General features: G+C 42.5%; 2 protein-coding genes across 2 annotated transcripts in view; one reads left to right on the plus strand and one right to left on the minus strand.

Moving 5' to 3' along the window:
• Nucleotides 1-3,179: 3,179 nt before the first annotated feature.
• LOC121556281 (SR-related and CTD-associated factor 4-like) lies at nucleotides 3,180-10,726 on the minus strand. The gene is made up of 4 exons (XM_041870179.1): nucleotides 10,464-10,726; nucleotides 7,905-8,042; nucleotides 4,579-4,625; nucleotides 3,180-3,954 (listed from the first exon to the last, which is right to left on the minus strand). Exons 1-4 carry the CDS (start codon nucleotides 10,494-10,496, stop codon nucleotides 3,777-3,779), a joined length of 396 nt encoding a protein of 131 aa, XP_041726113.1. The 5' UTR covers nucleotides 10,497-10,726; the 3' UTR covers nucleotides 3,180-3,776.
• An 8,207-nt stretch (nucleotides 10,727-18,933) lies between these two features.
• LOC121556274 (hormonally up-regulated neu tumor-associated kinase homolog A-like) overlaps nucleotides 18,934-20,398 on the plus strand; it is a 73,528-nt gene continuing 72,063 nt past the window's right edge. Inside the window, exon 1 of the mRNA XM_041870174.2 lies at nucleotides 18,934-19,425. Coding sequence (XP_041726108.1) covers nucleotides 19,213-19,425 — 213 coding nt within the window. The 5' untranslated portion in view covers nucleotides 18,934-19,212. The remainder of the gene's footprint in view (nucleotides 19,426-20,398) is intronic.

The raw sequence follows: 20,398 nt of genomic DNA on the forward strand, positions 1-20,398 counted from the left end.
AGGTGTACTTAGAACAATTTCATAGACAAATGATACTATTTCCAGTTGCGGCGGAGAGTTGGGGGGCGCGAAATGTTTACTTCTTCCTAGGGGGGGCGCAACAGAAAATAATTGAGAAGCACTGGGTTAGGGGAAAAATTGAGAATGTCCACTTGGGAGAGATGAGGATTCCTGTGCCACCACCCCGCTGACCAGATGCTCTCGGGGTATGCGAGAACACATGGTCAGACGAGGAGAGAGCAGTAGGAGTAGCAGTGTTTTCAGTGGTAATCCATGTTTCCGTCAGCGCCAAGAAGTCGAGGGACTGGAGGGTAGCATAGGCTGGGATGAACTCTGCCTTGTTGGCAGCAGAACGGCAGTTCCAGAGGCTGCCTGAGACCTGGAACTCCAGGTGGGTGGTGCGTGCAGGGACCACCAGGTTAGAGAGGCAGCAGCCACGCGGTGTGAGGCGTTTGTGTAGCCTGTGCGGAGAGGAGAGAACAGGGATAGGCAGAGGCATAGTTGACAGGCTGCAGCAAATGGCTACAATAATGCAGAGGAGATCGGAATGAAATGAACTAAACATCTGGGAAAGGAGAGAGCGGGGGCCTCCCTCACCACAACTCCCAAATATAACTCTCCCAACTTCCACCTCAGAAACTATAATTGTTTCACTGAAACACCCGAATATAACTCTCCCAACTTCCACTTTAGAAATTAGAATTGTTGTAAACTACAGCGGTTCAATGTTTCTAGGAATAGACTCTAACTTACTTTATTCAGCTAGCTAACTTGCTACACTATTCTTCCATGAAAACCGCCCAGGGCACCGTATCCTATGACGCCATAGCTAACTAGCATGCTAGCATCCAATAACACACGGTTTAGCACCAATACTTGGTTACAACAAACCACCAATAGTGTGTTAACACACTAAACAGATAATTCGTGTCCGTGTCTAGTTCCTTTCATAACGCAGCAATAATTAAACGTTGGCTAGCTAGCACAAAGTCAGTCATGCTAGCTACACAAGTGGACTACACATCTCGAATGTTCAGAAAGGGAAGCTTTATGTTGCAAAATTCTCATTGACTAAAATTGTATTGTATTTAGCTGCTACAGTACTGCTAGCTGGTAGTGTTGGCTAGCTAGCAATGGCTGTGGTGTTGACTTTGTTTGAAAAACGGCGTCGCTGCGAACGAATGTAGCTGGCTAAAATGATATTGTATTTAGTTGCTACAGTACTGCTAGCTGGTAGCGTTGGCTAGCTAGCAATGGCTGCGGTGATGACTTTGTTTGAAAAACGGCGTCGCTGCGAACGAATGTAGCTGGCTAAAAGGATATTGTATTTAGTTGCTACAGTACTGCTAGCTGGTAGTGTTGGCTAGCTAGCAATGGCTGCGGTGTTGACTTTGTTTGAAAAACGGCGTCGCTGTGAACGAATGTAGCTGGCTAGCTAACCTCGATAGTTTCTCTATACTACACCTTTATCTTTGATACAAATACAACTATGTAGCTAGCTAACATTACACTAATCAAATCGTTCCATTGTAATGTAATGTGTCATATTACCTGCGGAGCGAAGTACAGCATGACTACTCACCTCGCCTGCCCACATTCACCATAGGCCTATATGTTTTAATAAGGTTTGTATCACAACTAAAGTGGCCAAATAACTTCTTTAAATTAAGCACATTAATCCACTGGCATACACAGTACCAGTCAAAGGTTTGGACACACATACTACTTTCTTTATTTTTATAATTTTCTACATTGTAGAATAATAGTGAAGACATCAAAACTATGAAATAACACATATGGAATCATGTAGTAACCAAAAAAGTGTTAAATAGCCACTTCATAGCCACCCTTTGCCTTGATGACAGATTTGCACACTCTTGGCATTCTCTCAACCAGCTTCATGAGGTAGTCACCTGGAATGCATTTCAATTAACAGGTGTTCCTTTTTAAAAGTTAAGTTTTTGAATTTCTTTCCTTCTTAATGCGTTTGAGCCAATCAGTTGTGTTGTGACAAGGTAGGGGGGGTATACAGAAGATAGCCCTATTTGGTAAAAGACCAAGTCCATATTATGGCAAGAACAGCTCAAATAAGCAAAGAGAAACAACAGCCCATCATTACTTTAAGACATGAAGGTCAGTCAATAGGGAACATTTCAAGAACTTTGAAAGTTTCTTCAAGTGCAGTTGCAAAAACCATCAAGCGCTATGATGAAACTGGCTCTCATGAGGACCGCCACAGGAAAGGAAGACCCAGAGTTACCTCTGCTGCAGAGGATAAGTTCATTAGAATTACCAGCCTCAGAAATTGCAGTCCAAATAAATGCTTCACAGAGTTTAAGTAACAGACACATCTTAACATCAATTGTTCAGATGAGACTGTGTGAATCAGGCCTTCATGGTCGAATTGCTGCAAAGACAGTTCTTCCAATATCTTCAATATGCACCTCGGAATTGGATAAGGACGCGCGCAGTTGCGTCCCCGATGTGTATGTCTTAACTTGTAGCCTGTGAGAAAGACCCGATCACGTGACGGAGAGCCATGTGAGTGAGAGACGCTTTGGATTGCGCAGCACACTCAGGGAGAAGGGCACAATGCAGCACTCCGGGCCGCAAAAGGCATTGATTGGTTTAGGGTGCATTGCGGCCACAAATTTGAGGCATTATCAAGTGCTTGTCAAATTGTGAATGAGAGACTGATGAAGTGTGTACAGCCTGCGCTTAAAACAAAGCAGAGCTCATGCCTTTCAAGTGACTTTTTTTCAAATCATCATTAGAGTCTCATCATACAGCCTTACAATGTATTAAAAATCAAAGCATATAGCCCAACGTTTGTAGAACAACTAAAGTTACATTAATAACTCTAAATGAAGTATAAAGGAGGACCTGTTTCTTTGTTAACCGCTCAACACAGAATAGCCGCATGTGGCCACTTCCTCAAATCGTTTGGAGAAAATATCCTTTCTATTTTATTCAGCTTTGTTCAATTGTATTCTTCATACTATAAAATAATGCCACGGAATTCTAACCATATCTTGTCTGCTAAATGAACTAGTGTAGCCCACAGCCATATGGCATAGCCAGATCAGGACCTAACATAAGGACAACTCAGAGTATGCTATTCTTTTTTTCTGAAATAGACTACATTTTCTAAAATAAATAATGGATTTGTATTACAAGGATTCATTAGACTTTTAAAATGGCTTGTAGGCTATGTGGCGTACCGCGGACAAGCCACCAGGGGGAGACTCATCGAGGCCTGGTGACAGACGGAGCCAACATCACGCAGCGGTGCCTCCCTCTGCTGGACGTGCCAGGTCTCGACGGGTCCTCCGACCAGGACTAATTGGGGCTGATTGAAGCTGGTGAGTAAACGAGGGTCTGATTGCTCACCAGCCGTACAGGGTCCATACAGCTGCCAGGAGGGAAGCACGGGGGAGAGGTGGGAGGTAGTTAAAGGTTGATACCGGACAGACGTCCTCACGGTCTGATAGAACCGAGGGGCTCTGTGTTCTACCCCAGAGGAGGGGCTCTGGGTTCTACCCCAGAGGAGGGGCTCTGTGTTCTACCCCAGAGGAGGGGCTCGGGGGTTCTACCCCAGAGGAGGGGCTCTGTGTTCTACCCCAGAGGAGGGGCTCGGGGTTCTACCCCAGAGGAGGGGCTCTGTGTTCTACCCCAGAGGAGGGGCTCGGGGTTCTACCCCAGAGGAGACAGCATTCCCCGGAGCGTGTCAGCTTTGGGCTGTGGCAGTCCTTCCAGCTGTCTGTCTGTCTCACCGCTCAGTGTGTCAGCTTTGGGCTCTGGCAGTCCTTCCAGCTGTCTGTCCCTCTCTCTTTCTCCCTCGCTCTTTGTTCATTGGAGCGGCATCGTGGGGAGTGTCGGCGGCGGTCTCGTGACCGTGAGAGTCTGTGTCGGGACCGCCGTGTTTTAGAGTTGGACCGCCTCTTCTTAGGAGACCTACAGAGAGACCGACAGACATCATTACATCTTAGGAGACCTACAGAGAGACAGACCCATTCACTAGAAGTTTCATCAGCTATTCACAAAGGTTGATTTAAAAGGCTAAACTAATCCTAAATCAGCACATTCTTTCTGAGACACTTTCTGAATATGGGCGTTAACGTATTTCCTGGAGATTCTTTATCTATGACATCACAGTCTCATCCTGGTTCATATCATTATAATCTAGACTGACATGTTGAGTTCCCAGTTATCTCTGGCCTAACTTATTATTGTTGACTAACCAATCAGATCCTCACCTGGATACAACTAAACAATCAGATCCTCACCTGGATCCAACTAAACCTTGAATAACCAATCAGATCCTCACCTGGATCCAACTAAACAATCAGATCCTCAACTGGATCCAACTAAACAATCAGATCCTCACCTGGATCAAACTAACCAATCAGATCCTCACCCGGATCCAACTAAACAATCAGATCCTCACCTGGATCCAACTAAACAATCAGATCCTCACCTGGATCAAACTAACCAATCAGATCCTCACCTGGATCCAACTTAACCTTGACTAACCAATCAGATCCTCACCTGGATCAAACTAACCAATCAGATCCTCACCTGGATCCTGAGCGTGACCTCTTGCCGTCTGGTCGGTGTCTTCCATCCTTCATAGGGGAGAGGGGACAGGGGAGAGGGAAGAGGGGAGTTAAGGTCCATGTTCATATCCTGACGAGTAGAAACCATAACATTTAGAACATCAATAAGTCAGTAAATATGTTAATACAATTATTTATTGCATGTAGAACGTTTGCAATGCATGATGAGTTCTGAGAAGTGATAAACGTTAGCTGAGTATCTATGCTGCTATAGTCTATGTGCTGGGGGGCTAGGGTCATTCTGTCCTGTCTGGTGTAATTCTCCTGTCTTATCTGGGGGTGAATAGTTATGCACGCTCAAGTTTTCTGTTTTTTTGTCTTATTTCTTGTTTGTTTCACAATAAAAAATATTTTGTATCTTCAAAGTGGCATGTCATGTAAATCGAATGATACAAACCCCCAAAATAGGAAAAATGCCAAGGGGGGTGAATACTTTCGCAAGCCACTGCATATAGTGCAAACTAATGGGGCAAACTCAGAAGTTCAATCACTTGCGTCTCTGCGCGGCCTGGTATTTCTTCTGCACAGCAGTCCTGGAGGAGGTGCACGGCTGCACAGTGCAACAGGGAACATTGGTCATAGAGCCTCGCGGGGCAAACGTTAGGAGAAATTTAATCGATGGAATTAAAATGAGGGAATTAAAAGTTAAAGGAGAAGGAAAGACTACAACGACCAAGAGCCAACAGGTAGCTAGCTACATCAAACCAGCTGCATCAAACCAGGAGAAGCTAGTTAACTAGCTAGCTAGGCTAATTGAGGCTGCTACTTTATTTTCTGAATGGAGTTGCAGCCTCAATTAGCCTGGTTAGCTAGTTAACTAGCTTCTCCTGGTTTGATGCAGTCAAGACAGGTACTACGTAATCATATTGGATGATAAATAACCTAGCTATGGCAGCTATTAGTCGACTATAGCGTGAATTGGCTTGGTTGGTTGCCGTCTCTCTCTCCTCCCTGTTCCGGTGTCACTCCCTCACAGTACGGCCCCTCCCCCGCCTGCTAGAGCGGCACCTCTCCCACTTTATCAGCTCTGGTTAATAAAGTAGCTTTAAAAATTACTTTTCTGCTACTTCCCTCACCCGGATCGGACCGGGTCTGGATCTGACCAGGTCTATACGGAGCGGGTATAGTCGTCTCCGGGTCCGTTCAGAACGGGTCTCTATATTTTTAAAATGTACAGTATTTATGCAAATCGGTTCGAGGTGGGAAAGCCAACTTTTTGGACCCGTGAAGATCTCTACTATGGACTCACTAGCTCCCACTTTCTCCTGTTGTGCTATTTCCAAACTAACAATTACATGACTGGCTCAACTATTCTGGGGAACTACGGTAAGCTTCATAATGTAAAATAATGTGACAGGTGAAATGAAGAACGCAACCTGCTTTATCTCCTAACATATTGCACAAGTTGACTGCAGGTATTAACTTTAAAAAGTATCTACAAATATAAATATGTATTGAAAAACTTCAAATAAATAGTTTTGACGGTATTGAAAAACCATCCTGTGGCTTTTTCCAAATACCCCAGTATAGGGTATATACAGTATACCTCCCAAACCTAACCCTGACCTGTTCAATGGACGTATTACCTTGTCCCGGACAATTCTTTCTAATGTGTCAAGTAATTATATTTTTGTTTTCTCATGATTTGGTTGGGTCTAATTGTGTTGTTGTCCTGGGGTTCTGTGGGGTCTGTTTGTTTGTGAACAGAGCCCCAGGACCAGCTTGCTTAGGGGACTCTTCTCCAGGTTCATCTCTCTGTAGGTGATGGCTTTGTTATGGAAGGTTTGGGAATCGCTTCCTTTTAAGTGGTTGTAGAATTTAACGGCTCTTTTCTGGATTTTGATAACTAGTGGGTATCGTCCTCATTCTGCTCTGCATGCATTATTTGGTGTTTTACGTTGTACACTGAGGATATTTTTGCAGAATTCTACATGAAGAGTCTCAATTTGGTGTTTGTCCCTTTTTGTGAATTCTTGGTTGGTGAGCGGACCCCAGACCTCACAACCATAAAGGGCAATGGGTTCTATAACTGATTCAAGTATTTTTAGCCAGATCCTAATTGGGATGTCGAATTTTATGTTCCTTTTGATGGCGTAGAAGGCCCTTCTTGCCTTGTCTCTTCGTTCAGATCGTTCACAGCCTTGTGGAAGTTTCCTGTGGTGCTGATGTTTAGGCCGAGGTATGTATCGTTTTCTGTGTGATCTAGAGCAAGGTTTGGCAATATATATTTACATAAGTATTCACACCCCTGAGTCAATACATGTTAGAGTAAACTTGGGCAGCGATTACAGCTGATAGTCTTACTGGGTAAGTCTCTAAGAGCTTTGCACACCTGGATTGAACAATATTTGCAATTTTTATTTTTTTATTTTTTAATTCTTCAAGCTCTGTCAAGTTGGTGTTAGTCATTGCTAGACAGCCATTTTCAGGTCTTGCCATAGATAGGCCCCCTGTAGCTCAGTTGGTAGAGCATGGCGCTTGCAACGTCAGGGTTGTGGGTTCGATTCCCACGGGGGGCCAGTATGGAAAAAAATTTATGAAAAATGTATGCACTCACTAACTGTAAGTCGCTCTGGATAAGAGCGTCTGCTAAATGACTGAAATGTAAAAAATGTTCAAGCCGATTTCCGTCAAAACTGTAACTAGGCCACTCAGGAACATTCAATGTCGTCTTGGTAAGCAGCTCCAGTGTATAGTTGGCCTTGTGTTGTAGGTTATTGTCCTGCTGAAAGGTGAATTTGTCTCCCAGTGTCTGTTGGAAAGCAGACTGAACCAGGTTTTTCTCTAGGATTTTGCCTGTGGTTAGCTCTATTCCGTTAATTTTTATCCTAAAAAACTCCCTAGTCCTTGCCGATGACAAGCATACCCATAACATGATGCAGCCACCACCATGCTTGAAAATAGGAAGAGTCGTACTCAGTGATGTGTTGTGTAGGATTTGCCCCAAACATAATGCTTTGTATTCAGGACATGAAATTAATTACTTTGCCACACTGTTTTGTAGTTTTACTTTAGTGCCTTATTGCAAACAAGATGCATGTTTTGGAATATTATTTAGGTTAGTATTGCGGAGTAACTACAATGTTGTTGATCCGTCTTCAGTTCTCTATAACTGTTTTAAAGTCACCATTGGCCTCATGGTGAAATCCCTGAGCGGTTTCCTTCCTCTCCAGCAACTGAGTTAGGAAGGACGCCTGTATCTTTGTAGTGACTGGGTGTATTGATACACCATACAAAGTGTAATTAATAACTTCGCCAAAATCGAATCTATGAATGTATTCATATCACCTGTTGTTGCTGTGCCATGTTTTGGCTGAAGGCTTTGTTGTGTGGAGGGTATCCCACAGGGAAGCCTGGAGGCCCCGTACCACGGAGGGGCTGGCCTGGGTGGGCATGCCCAAGAGGAGGCACCATTCCTGCGTAGGCCTGGCAGGCAACAAGACAGACAGAGACAGAGCGAGAGAGAGAAAGAACAGTATATTACCTTTGGGTGGGGTCAGTGTATTACCTGGTGGGTGGGGTCAGTGTATCACATTTACATTTACGTCATTTAGCAGACGCTCTTATCCAGAGCGACTTACAAATTGGTGCATTCACCTTATGATAGCCAGTGGGACAACCACTTTACAATTTTTTTTTTTTCTAATTTGTTAATTTTTAGAGTATATTTTTAATTTTCATTTGTTTTATATACACTGCTCAAAAAAATTAAGGGAACACTAAAATAACACATCCTAGATCTGAATGAATGAAATAATCTTATTAAATACTTTTTTCTTTACATAGTTGAATGTGCTGACAACAAAATCACACAAAAATTATCAATGGAAATCAAATGTATCAACCCATGGAGGTCTGGATTTGGAGTCACCCTGAAAATTAAAGTGGAAAACCACACTACAGGCTGATCCAACTTTGATGTAATGTCCTTAAAACAAGTCAAAATGAGGCAAAGTAGTGTGTGTGGCCTCCACGTGCCTGTATGACCTCCCTACAACGCCTGGGCATGCTCCTGATGAGGTGGCAGATGGTCTCCTGAGGGATCTCCTCCCAGACCTGGACTAAAGCATCCGCTAACTCCTGGACAGTCTGTGGTGCAATGTGGCGTTGGTGGATGGAGCGAGACATGATGTCCCAGATGTGCTCAATTGGATTCAGGTCTGGGGAACGGGCGGGCCAGTCCTTAGCATCAATGCCTTCCTCTTGCAGGAACTGCTGACACACACCAGCCACATGAGGTCTAGCATTGTCTTACATTAGGAGGAACCCAGGGACAACCGCAACAGCATATGGTCTCACAAGGGGTCTGAGGATCACATCTCGGTACCTAATGGAAGTCAGGCTACCTCTGGCGAGCACATGGAGGGCTGTGCGGCCCCCCAAAGAAATGCCACCCCACACCATGACTGACCCACCGCCAAACCGGTCATGCTGGAGGATGTTGCAGGCAGCAGAACGTTCTCCACGGCGTCTCCAGACTCTGTCACGTCTGTCACGTGCTCAATGTGAACCTGCTTTCATCTGTGAAGAGCACAGGGCGCCAGTGGCGAATTTGCCAATCTTGGTGTTCTCTGGAAAATGCCAAACATCCTGCACGGTGTTGGGCTGTAAGCACAACCCCCACCTGTGGACGTCGGGCCCTCATACCACACTCATGGAGTCTGTTTCTGACCGTTTGAGCAGACACATGCACATTTGTGGCCTGCTGGCAGGGATCTGGCAGTGCTCCTCCTTGCACAAAGGCGGAGGTAGCGGTCCTGCTGCTGGGTTGTTGCCCTCCTACGGCCTCCTCCACGTCTCCTGATGTACTGGCCTGTCTCCTGGTAGCGCCTCCATGCTCTGGACACTACGCTGACAGACACAGCAAACCTTCTTGCCACAGCTCGCATTGATGTGCCATCCTGGATGAACTGCACTACCTGAGCCACTTGTGTGGGTTGTAGACTCCGTCTCATGCTACCACTAGAGTGAAAGCACCACCAGGATTCAAAAGTGACCAAAACATCAGCCAGGAAGCATAGGAACTGTGAAGTGGTCTATGGTCACCACCTGCAAAACCAGTCCTTTATTGGGGGTGTCTTGCTAATTGCCTATAATTTCCACCTGTTGTCTATTCCATTTGCACAACAGCATGTTACATTTATTGTCAATTAGTGTTGCTTCCTAAGTGGACAGTTTGATTTCACAGAAGTGTGATTGACTTGGAGTTACATTGTCTTGTTTAAGTGTTCCCTTTATTTTTTGGAGCAGTGTATATATATATATCTTTTTTTATATTTTTGTTTGTTTATTTTTTTATATTTTTTTTGGGGGGGGGGGTGGGGTAGGGGGGGTAGAAGGATTACTTTTATACTATTCCAGGTATTCCTTAAAGAGGTAGGGTTTCAAGTGTCTCCGGAAGGTGGTCAGTGACTCCGCTGTCCTGACGTCGTGAGGGAGCTTGTTCCACCATTGGGGTGCCAGAGCAGCGAACAGTTTTGACTGGGCTGTGTTTTACCTGGTTGGTGGGGTCAGTATATTACCTGGTGGGTGGGGTCAGTGTGTTACCTGGTGGGTGGGGTCAGTGTATTACCTGGTGGGTGGGGTCAGTATATCACCTGGTGGGTGGGGTCAGTATATTACCTGGTGGGTGGAGTCAGTATATTACCTGGTTGGTGGGGTCAGTATATTACCTGGTGGGTGGGGTCAGTATATTACCTGGTGGGTGGAGTCAGTATATCACCTGGTGGGTGGGGTCAGTATATTACCTGGTGGGTGGGGTCAGTATATCACCTGGTGGGTGGGGTCAGTATATTACCTGGTGGGTGGGGTCAGTATATTACCTGGTGGGTGGGGTCAGTGTATTACCTGGTGGGTGGGGTCTTGAGTCATGCCCATCATGTGCTGATGAAAGTGCTGGGGGAAACCTGGAGGATGCTGGGTACTGTCAGAATGAAACACACTCACACACACACACACAGAGTTAACACTCACACACACAGTTCACACACACAAAGTTAACACTCACACACACAGTTCACGGCCTTACAAAGGGGGCGGGGCTGTTGAGGTCTCGTCCTTCTTCGATTCGTTGGCCACCTCAGGCTCGTCATCATAGTCGAAACGGTCCAATAGCGTCTAGACAAGAGAGAAGAGAGGAGGTTCAGCACACAACTCACACACATTTGTTCATTTAGAACCGTAACCCATGTTTTAAATATTGTCTGCTTCCTGCTACCATGTGGTAAATACACACTATATATATTCAAATTCTAGATTTGGCTACTTCAGCCACACCTGTTGCTGACAGGTGTATAACATCAAGCACACAGCCATACAATCTCCATAGACAAACATTGGCAGTAGAATGGCCTGTAGTGAAGAGCTCAGTAACTTTCAAAGTGGCACCATCATAGGATGCCACCTTTCCAACAAGTCAGTTTGTCAAATTTTTGCCCTGCAAGAGCTGCCCTGTTCAACTGTAAGTGCTGTTATTGTGAAGTGGAAACGTCTAGGAGCAACAACGGCTCAGATGCAAAGTGGTAGACCACACAAGCTCACAGAACGGGACCACCGAGTGCTGAAGTGCGTAGAATGTAAAAATCCTCTGTCCTCGGTTGCAACACTCACTACTGAGTTCAAAACTGCCTCTGGAAGCAACGTCAGCACAAGAACTGTTCGTCGGGAGCTTCATGAAATGGGTTTCGTTTTAACTATGAAATTCCACGTCAATTTACAGAATAATGGTCCTATTACTTATGACCTCTAGAACCGGGATGAAGTTCTATCTACCACAGCCCTTTATACATACAGAGAATTTGGAAAGTACTGTTGGAGGGTTGTACTGTTGGAAGGTGAACCTTCGCCCCAGTCTGAGGTCCTGAGCGCTCTGGAGCAGGTTTTCATCAAGGATCTCTCTGTACTTTGCTCCGTTCATCTTTCCCTCGATCTTGACTAGTCTCCCAGTCCCTGCTGCTGAAAAACATCCCCACAGGATGATGCTGCCACCACCATGCTTCACCGCAGGGATGGTGCCAGATTTCCTCCAGACGTGACACTTGGCATTCAGGCCAAAGAGTTCAATCTTGGTTTCATCAGACCAGAGAATCTTGTTTCTCATGGTCTGAGAGTCTTTAGGTGCTATTTGGCAAACTCCAAGCGGGCTGTCATGTGCCTTTTACTGAGGAGTGGCTTCCGTCTGGCCACTCTACCATAAAGGCCTGATTGGTGGAGTGCTGCAGAGATGGTTGTCCTTCTGGAAGATTCTCCCATCTCCACAGAGGAACTCTGGAGCTCTGTCAGAGTGACCATCAGGTTCTTGGTCACCTCCCTGACAAAGGACCTTTTCCTCCGATTGCTCAGTTTGGCCAGGCGGCCAGCTCTAGGAAGAGTCTTGGTGGTTCCAAACTTCTTCCATTTAAGAATGATGGAGGCCACAGTGTTCTTGGAGACCTTCAATGCTGCAGAAATGTTTTGGTACCCTTCCCCAAATCTGTGCCTCAACACAATCCTGTCTCGGAGCTCTACAGACAATTCCTTCGACCTCATGGCTTGGTTTTTGCTCTGACATGCACTGTCAACTGTGGGACCTTATATAGACAGTAGTGTGCCTTTCCAAATCATGTCCAAACAATTGAATTTACCACAGGTGGACTCCAATCAAGTTGTAGAAACATCTCAAGGATGATCAATGGAAACAGGATGCACCTGAGCTCAATTTCGAGTCTCATAGCAAAGGGTCTGAATACTTATGGAAATGTGATATTTAAGTTATTTATATTTTATAAATTAGCAAAAATGTCAAAAAAATTGTTTTCGCTTTGTCATTATTGTGTGTAGATTGATGAGGGGAAAAAATATTTAATCAATTTTAGAATAAGGCTGTAACGTAATAAATTGTGGAAAAAGTCAAGGGGTCTGAATACTTTCCGAAGGCACTGTATAGTATGTATACGCTTTAAATAGAAGCCTGAGTATTGCTCTCCATTAGTTTACTCCAATTAGGGGAGGGATGGTAGGGTTAGGGGAAAATAATAAAGGAAAATATATTTAATAAAAAATATAGATGTTTAAAATAATAATAAATAATAGTAATGCTAACCAGTAGCAGGATAAATAGATAGATACTAACCAGTAGCAGGATAAATAGATAGATACTAACCAGTAGCAGGATAAATAGATAGATACTAACCAGTAGCAGGATAAATAGATAGATACTAACCAGTAGCAGGATAAATAGATACTAACCAGTAGCAGGATAAATAGATAGATACTAACCAGTAGCAGGATAAATAGATAGATACTAACCAGTAGCAGGATAAATAGATAGATACTAACCAGTAGCAGGATAAATAGATAGATACTAACCAGTAGCAGGATAAATAGATAGATACTAACCAGTAGCAGGATAAATAGATAGATACTAACCAGTAGCAGGATAAATAGATACTAACCAGTAGCAGGATAAATAGATAGATACTAACCAGTAGCAGGATAAATAGATAGATACTAACCAGTAGCAGGATAAATAGATGGATACTAACCAGTAGCAGGATAAATAGATAGATACTAACCAGTAGCAGGATAAATAGATACTAACCAGTAGCAGGATAAATAGATAGATACTAACCAGTAGCAGGATAAATAGATAGATACTAACCAGTAGCAGGATAAATAGATAGATACTAACCAGTAGCAGGATAAATAGATAGATACTAACCAGTAGCAGGGTAAATAGATAGATACTAACCAGTAGCAGGATAAATAGATAGATACTAACCAGTAGCAGGATAAATAGATAGATACTAACCAGTAGCAGGATAAATAGATAGATACTAACCAGTAGCAGGATAAACAGATAGATACTAACCAGTAGCAGGATAAATAGATAGATACTAACCAGTAGCAGGATAAATAGATAGATACTAACCAGTAGCAGGATAAATAGATAGATACTAACCAGTAGCAGGATAAATAGATAGATACTAACCAGTAGCAGGATAAATAGATAGATACTAACCAGTAGCAGGATAAATAGATAGATACTAACCAGTAGCAGGATAAATAGATAGATACTAACCAGTAGCAGGATAAATAGATAGATACTAACCAGTAGCAGGATAAATAGATAGATACTAACCAGTAGCAGGATAAATAGATAGATACTAACCAGTAGCAGGATAAATAGATAGATACTAACCAGTAGCAGGATAAATAGATAGATACTAACCAGTAGCAGGATAAATAGATAGATACTAACCAGTAGCAGGATAAATAGATAGATACTAACCAGTAGCAGGATAAATAGATAGATACTAACCAGTAGCAGGATAAATAGATAGATACTAACCAGTAGCAGGATAAATAGATAGATACTAACCAGTAGCAGGATAAATAGATGGATACTAACCAGTAGCAGGGTAAATAGATACTAACCAGTAGCAGGATAAATAGATAGATACTAACCAGTAGCAGGATAAATAGATAGATACTAACCAGTAGCAGGATAAATAGATAGATACTAACCAGTAGCAGGATAAATAGATAGATACTAACCAGTAGCAGGATAAATAGATAGATACTAACCAGTAGCAGGATAAATAGATAGATACTAACCAGTAGCAGGATAAATAGATAGATACTAACCAGTAGCAGGATAAATAGATAGATACTAACCAGTAGCAGGATAAATAGATAGATACTAACCAGTAGCAGGATAAATAGATACTAACCAGTAGCAGGATAAATAGATAGATACTAACCAGTAGCAGGATAAATAGATACTAACCAGTAGCAGGATAAATAGATAGATACTAACCAGTAGCAGGATAAATAGATAGATACTAACCAGTAGCAGGATAAATAGATAGATACTAACCAGTAGCAGGATAAATAGATAGATACTAACCAGTAGCAGGATAAATAGATAGATACTAACCAGTAGCAGGATAAATAGATAGATACTAACCAGTAGCAGGATAAATAGATAGATACTAACCAGTAGCAGGATAAATAGATATATACTAACCAGTAGCAGGATAAATAGATAGATACTAACCAGTAGCAGGATAAATAGATAGATACTAACCAGTAGCAGGATAAATAGATAGATACTAACCAGTAGCAGGATAAATAGATAGATACTAACCAGTAGCAGGATAAATAGATAGATACTAACCAGTAGCAGGATAAATAGATACTAACCAGTAGCAGGATAAATAGATAGATACTAACCAGCAGCAGGGTAAATATATAGATACTAACCAGTAGCAGGATAAATAGATAGATACTAACCAGTAGCAGGATAAATAGATAGATACTAACCAGTAGCAGGATAAATAGATAGATACTAACCAGTAGCAGGATAAATAGATAGATACTAACCAGTAGCAGGATAAATAGATAGATACTAACCAGTAGCAGGATAAATAGATAGATACTAATGGTAATGGCAATCAATAATCAATGAACAGCAGCGTAGATGACGGTAGTAATAAATCTAATCAGTAATCATTTTAGCATCAGTGTAGGTGTGAGGGGCAGCCATTTAACAGTATATGCAACTCATATTACACTATGTCGGCTATTATGGTCCAAAGTAACTTTGTAAATGCTATTACAATATAATAGCCTAGTAATATCAGTCATATTGAAGAAATGGCGGACACACATAGCATACCTGGCTGGCTCATTCATCACTACGGTACAACTTCGGGGTATGGAAGAAATCATTGTATTGGTTGTAATACATGATACTACCAATAGATGGCGCCACATTCTCGTTTTAGCTCCATATTTCCTGTGTCTGATGTCGTCAGTGTCTGTCTAGACCGCATCGTCCAGGAGACAAAGCAAGGTGGAGGCGCTATGAGGCAATGTGCTGAGCTGACACTTTGCAGCGGACAGAAAAATGAAATTGTCAATTTTCTAGGCTATCAATGACAAGAACAATTAAATGGTTGAGTGTTTTGCAAAACATGAACAAATAAAAAAAGCTAAATATTGTTTTATTTATTTTTTACTCCATATTGTGTTCCTTAACAACCTACCGCCCAAAATATGGTATTTTTGTGGATTGATTGATTATGATTTGCACCATGGCAACGCCTCATCTTAAGACCCTTTTCCTGCAGTCAATGACCAAAAGCTGTGTTTTTGGCCTCATGGGTGGAACTTTATATTTATATTCATATTTTTCATAATTAATAATTAATATTTTTTTAAATGACAAAAAATCTGGTGTTTCTATGTTAAACAGTTTTGTTTATCAAGTGTAATATTGGGATGTAAACTCAAAATTGAATAGATTTCAACTCTATATCTGACATGGTACATGAGTGTTAGGTGTATACTTTTGTTTCAAAGGAGATTTAAGACTACCAATAATCAATCTGCGTGACCCTGATTTAGCCCACTGCAGTAAATTAAGTGTAAATCATAGTCCACAGACGCTGCGACTCGATAGTCCCGCCTCCCATTGTGACATACAGTAGGTACTATCCCCAACCAACACGTCTCCGGTACCGGAGTGGGCTAAATCAATCACCCTCTATTCATTTGAATGTGTTGACAGTTGGATAAATAGTTTGAGCTGCTCTGACAATTAGAAAAGTATGAAAGTCAATGGTCCAATATTCTAAAACACTGCTGTGCGTATGTGTACACGTTGGGGCGGCAGGTAGCTTAGTGGGTAAGAGTGTTGTGCCAGTAACCGAAAGGTCACTGGTTCTAATCCCCGAGCCGACCAAGTGAAAAATCTGTCGATGTGCCCTTGAGCAAGGCACTTAACCCTAATTGCTCCTGTAAGTCGCTCTGGATAAGAGCGTCTGCTAAATGACTTAAATGTGGACTATGATCAATCTTCAAACGTAAATCATAGTCCAGAGACTATGATCAACCCTTTAAGTGTTGACAGACTATGATCAACCCTTTAAGTGTTGACAGACTATGATCAACCCTTTAAGTGTTGACAGACTATGATCAACCCTTTAAGTGTTGACAGACTATGATCAATCCTTTAAGTGTTGATAGACTATGATCAACCCTTTAAGTGTTGACAGACTATGATCAACCCTTTAAGTGTTGACAGACTATGATCAACCCTTTAAGTGTTGACAGACTATGATAAACCCGTTAAGTGTTGATAGACTATGATCAACCCTTTAAGTGTTGATAGACTATGATAGACGATTTACTCTTTGGGAGCTTAATTTAAGATGTTGAATGTAGCACTTTGGTTATGAACTTAACAGAGTGTTTTTCCTGTGTGTGTGTGTGTGTACAGTGTGTGTGTGTGTGTGTGTGTGCAGTATGTGTGTGTCTGTGTCTGTGTGTGTGTGTGTGTGTGTGTGTGTGTGTGTGTGTGTGTGTGTGTGTGTGTGTGTGTGTGTTCATAGAGACAGGACAGCAGAGAGACTGAGCTCATCCCTCTCAGATGAAGAGACCTTCAAAGGGACTCCGCTGCTCTTTGCTCACTTCAATGATCATTCATTCATGAATTAAAACAGCCTCCGTCTCCATGGTGATGAATAAACAGAAGAAAAGAGAGAAGAAGAATCACAGTTTTAGTTTCCCGCGTGTTACTGCTTTCCAACACATTTGATGCAATAGCTGTATCCTATGCATTTGACTGCACAAATAACACACTAACAGAAAGCCAACACACGGGTTATTTAGACCAGACCACTGTCATCTTTGTCTTGAGACATCACTGTATAAAAACATGTGGGTGTGTATTGTTGATAAAACAAGTTTACTGGAGAACGGAGACCAAGTAGAGACTTTCGGACACGGTGGATAATTGTATAATATAAGGCAGTTTATTCAGAGGTAAAGATATCTGTAATAAGCGTGTACGGACCCGTTCGTCAATCTCGTAGGGAGATATCTGAGAGCGCGCCCTAAACATTGTGTGCTGACATTTTATACAATAAAATAAAGTAGGTTGATTCTAGGAGTTCTGATCTTCTGATTGGTCCTGATGAGTTGGTCGAGGTCACTTCCATTGCATTGGCTCTGAGTCGGGTTGTCTGTCTTCAGATGTTCAGCCTAAAAGAAGGGATTTTGTGTGTGCGTGTGTTATCAGTAATAATGTGTGTGTGTAATAATGTGTGTGTGTGTGTGTGTGTTTTGGGAAAATGTTCAGCTGAAAGAGGGATTTTGTGTGTGGTGTGTTATCAGTAATAATGTGTGTGTGTAATAATGTGTGTGTGTGTGTGTGTGGTTTGGGAAAATGTTCAGCCGAAAGAGGGGATTTTGTGTGTGCGTGTGTTATCAGTAATAATGTGTGTGTGTGTGTTTGTGTTTGTGTGTGTCATGGGAGAACTCGTGAGTTGGAAGGACTGAGAGACCTATGGCGTGGGTGTTGTTCTTAGCCACCTGCTGACAAGGCCGACAAGATAGAAGTCTTTGTCCATTGTATTAAATCCGAAGGCCCAACACAAGATGGGTCATGCACAAAATTTTAGCCAGACCAAGCTATAACATAATATATTTACTACGACAGTATCTCATTTGGTTATTGGCACACGGAGACTCTCGTCGTGTTATTGTGGTAACAGAGCAGATCGCGTGGAATGGAGAGTCGCAGCCCTTTTTACGCAATGTTCAACATCACAAATCAACACATTTCTTTGTTCCTAAAAGAACATGCAAAACCACCCCTATATTAGCCTAGACGTAACACACCATTAACGTTTAGACTATCCATGGATAACAACATAGCCTAGCCTACACCACAAGGTTATCTTCTGTCTAGCATATCTATATTCAAGACAAGCCCCTTTTGGGGCAGAGGAGGAACGGTGGCTCTCTCCAAAGAGCAAGAAAAATCAATAGGCTCATTAATCAAGGTCCATGTTCTTTAACTTCCAGGAGTCACCTTCAAATCAGGGCAGAGAGAGCGCCAGGTGATATCATCCCTATAGCCCGTCTCCAGGCGAGTTAGACCAGCCTTTGTTTGAGCTGCAAGGGGGCTGCTAGTGTGTTCGGGGAGGAGAGGATTACAGCTCAACCCGGTTACCGAGCCAGGAGCGTTTTCTCACAATCAAGTAACGCCCACCCACTGAACCGGGCAAGTCGCTTCAAACCCTACAGCGTTCTGCACCTTCACGTCTATTCAATAACTACCCACCGGAAAGGAACGCTCAGATACAGAACAGATTGATAGAGGGACAGAGAGAGAAGTTTAATTAACAACACAATGATATTTACACTCACTTTTAACAAAATGTCGGAAACTTGTGGAAATATTTAGATATTTCTTTCTCAGTCAAGAAGCCTATTTTGAATTCTATTCTCTTTATGAGACCCTTAAGGTGATAGAACACGTTTGGACGCGTCAAGCTCGAGGAAACTGCGCACACCGCGTTGATTGAACAGGTGGCGCTAGCTCGGGTTTCCGTTAAGTAGGCATATTTACAATCATTAAGTACAACCGACGGGACAGGCAGACGGGACTTTGCCGGACTTCACTTCAGATGCACCTCACATACCGGACTGGCCCGGTTTAGAGCGCAGAGGAGAGCGAGGGCGGACAGTTGGAAACTTCTCAGGTGAAAATTAACCGTAGTTTGTAGTTTGACAGTTAGGGGCTTTTATTCCAGCCGCTGACTTTGACATGGTTATCGATAGTCCCCGGTTACATGGGGGTAAAGCCCCGGCCTCTACCCCCGAGAACGTTGCCCCGGCTTCTCTAGGCAGTCCTGCCGCGGATATCCTCCGTAACTTTTACCACACCAAGCGGGTGGGAAACTACTTGATCGGGAGGAAACTTGGAGAGGGCTCCTTCGCTAAAGTCAGAGAGGGACTTCACGCCAAGACTGGAGAGAAGGTAGGCTAGTTGACAGTTGTCAGACTTATTTGTGAAGTTTTTGCTGACACATTAATACATTCTTTCATTTGCCATGCATGTGGAATGATTATATTCAGCTATCGATGAAAAACAGTTGGTATTTTTTGCCAGTTGACCCATCTTGCCAGTCACAACTTGATGTAGGCCTATAAATGATTTATTTCTGATTTTGACAACTTTGGTAACTGGATTGCAATACTATTAAACACTAAATAGACGCTTCAAATGTAAATAGACGCTTCACATGTAATAATATGCCATTTAGCAGACGCTTTTATCCAAAGCGACTTACAGTCATGTGTGAATAAATTTTTACATATGGGTGGTCCCGGGGATCGAACCCACTACCCTGGCGTTACAAGCGCCATGCTCTACCAGCTGAGCTACAGAGGACCACATGTCATTGTTATTTTCCAATTCTATCACTTAAATTTCACTTTAGTTTAGTCCTACTATATAATGACTGATAGTCCTACTATATAATGACTGATAGTCCTACTATATAATGACTGATAGTCCTACTATATAATGACTGATAGTCCTACTATATAATGACTGGTAGTCCTACTATATAATGACTGGTAGTCCTACTATATAATGACTGATAGTCCTACTATATAATGACTGATAGTCCTACTATATAATGACTGATAGTCCTACTATATAATGACTGGTAGTCCTACTTTATAATGACTGATAGTCCTACTATATAATGACTGATAGTCCTACTATATAATGACTGATAGTCCTACTATATAATGACTGATAGTCCTACTATATAATGACTGGTAGTCCTACTTTATAATGACTGATAGTCCTACTATATAATGACTGATAGTCCTACTATATAATGACTGATAGTCCTACTATATAATGACTGATAGTCCTACTATATAATGGGGGATGGATATTCGTGTTCAGTGTCTGGGGGGCAGAGAAGTGTGTGTGGGGG

The sequence above is a fragment of the Coregonus clupeaformis genome, unplaced genomic scaffold (assembly GCF_020615455.1).
Source record: "Coregonus clupeaformis isolate EN_2021a unplaced genomic scaffold, ASM2061545v1 scaf0045, whole genome shotgun sequence".
NCBI classification, from domain to species: domain Eukaryota; kingdom Metazoa; phylum Chordata; class Actinopteri; order Salmoniformes; family Salmonidae; genus Coregonus; species Coregonus clupeaformis.

Coding starts and splice junctions, on each gene's coding strand:
- LOC121556281 (XM_041870179.1), bottom strand. CDS start 10,496: ATGATGGGCATGACTCAAGACCCCACCCACCAG. Junction 8,043..10,463: donor CTCAAGACCCCACCCACCAG/GTAATACACTGA, acceptor GTTGCCTGCCAG/GCCTACGCAGGAATGGTGCC. Junction 3,955..4,578: donor AGGTCACGCTCAGGATCCAG/GTGAGGATCTGA, acceptor GTCTCTCTGTAG/GTCTCCTAAGAAGAGGCGGT.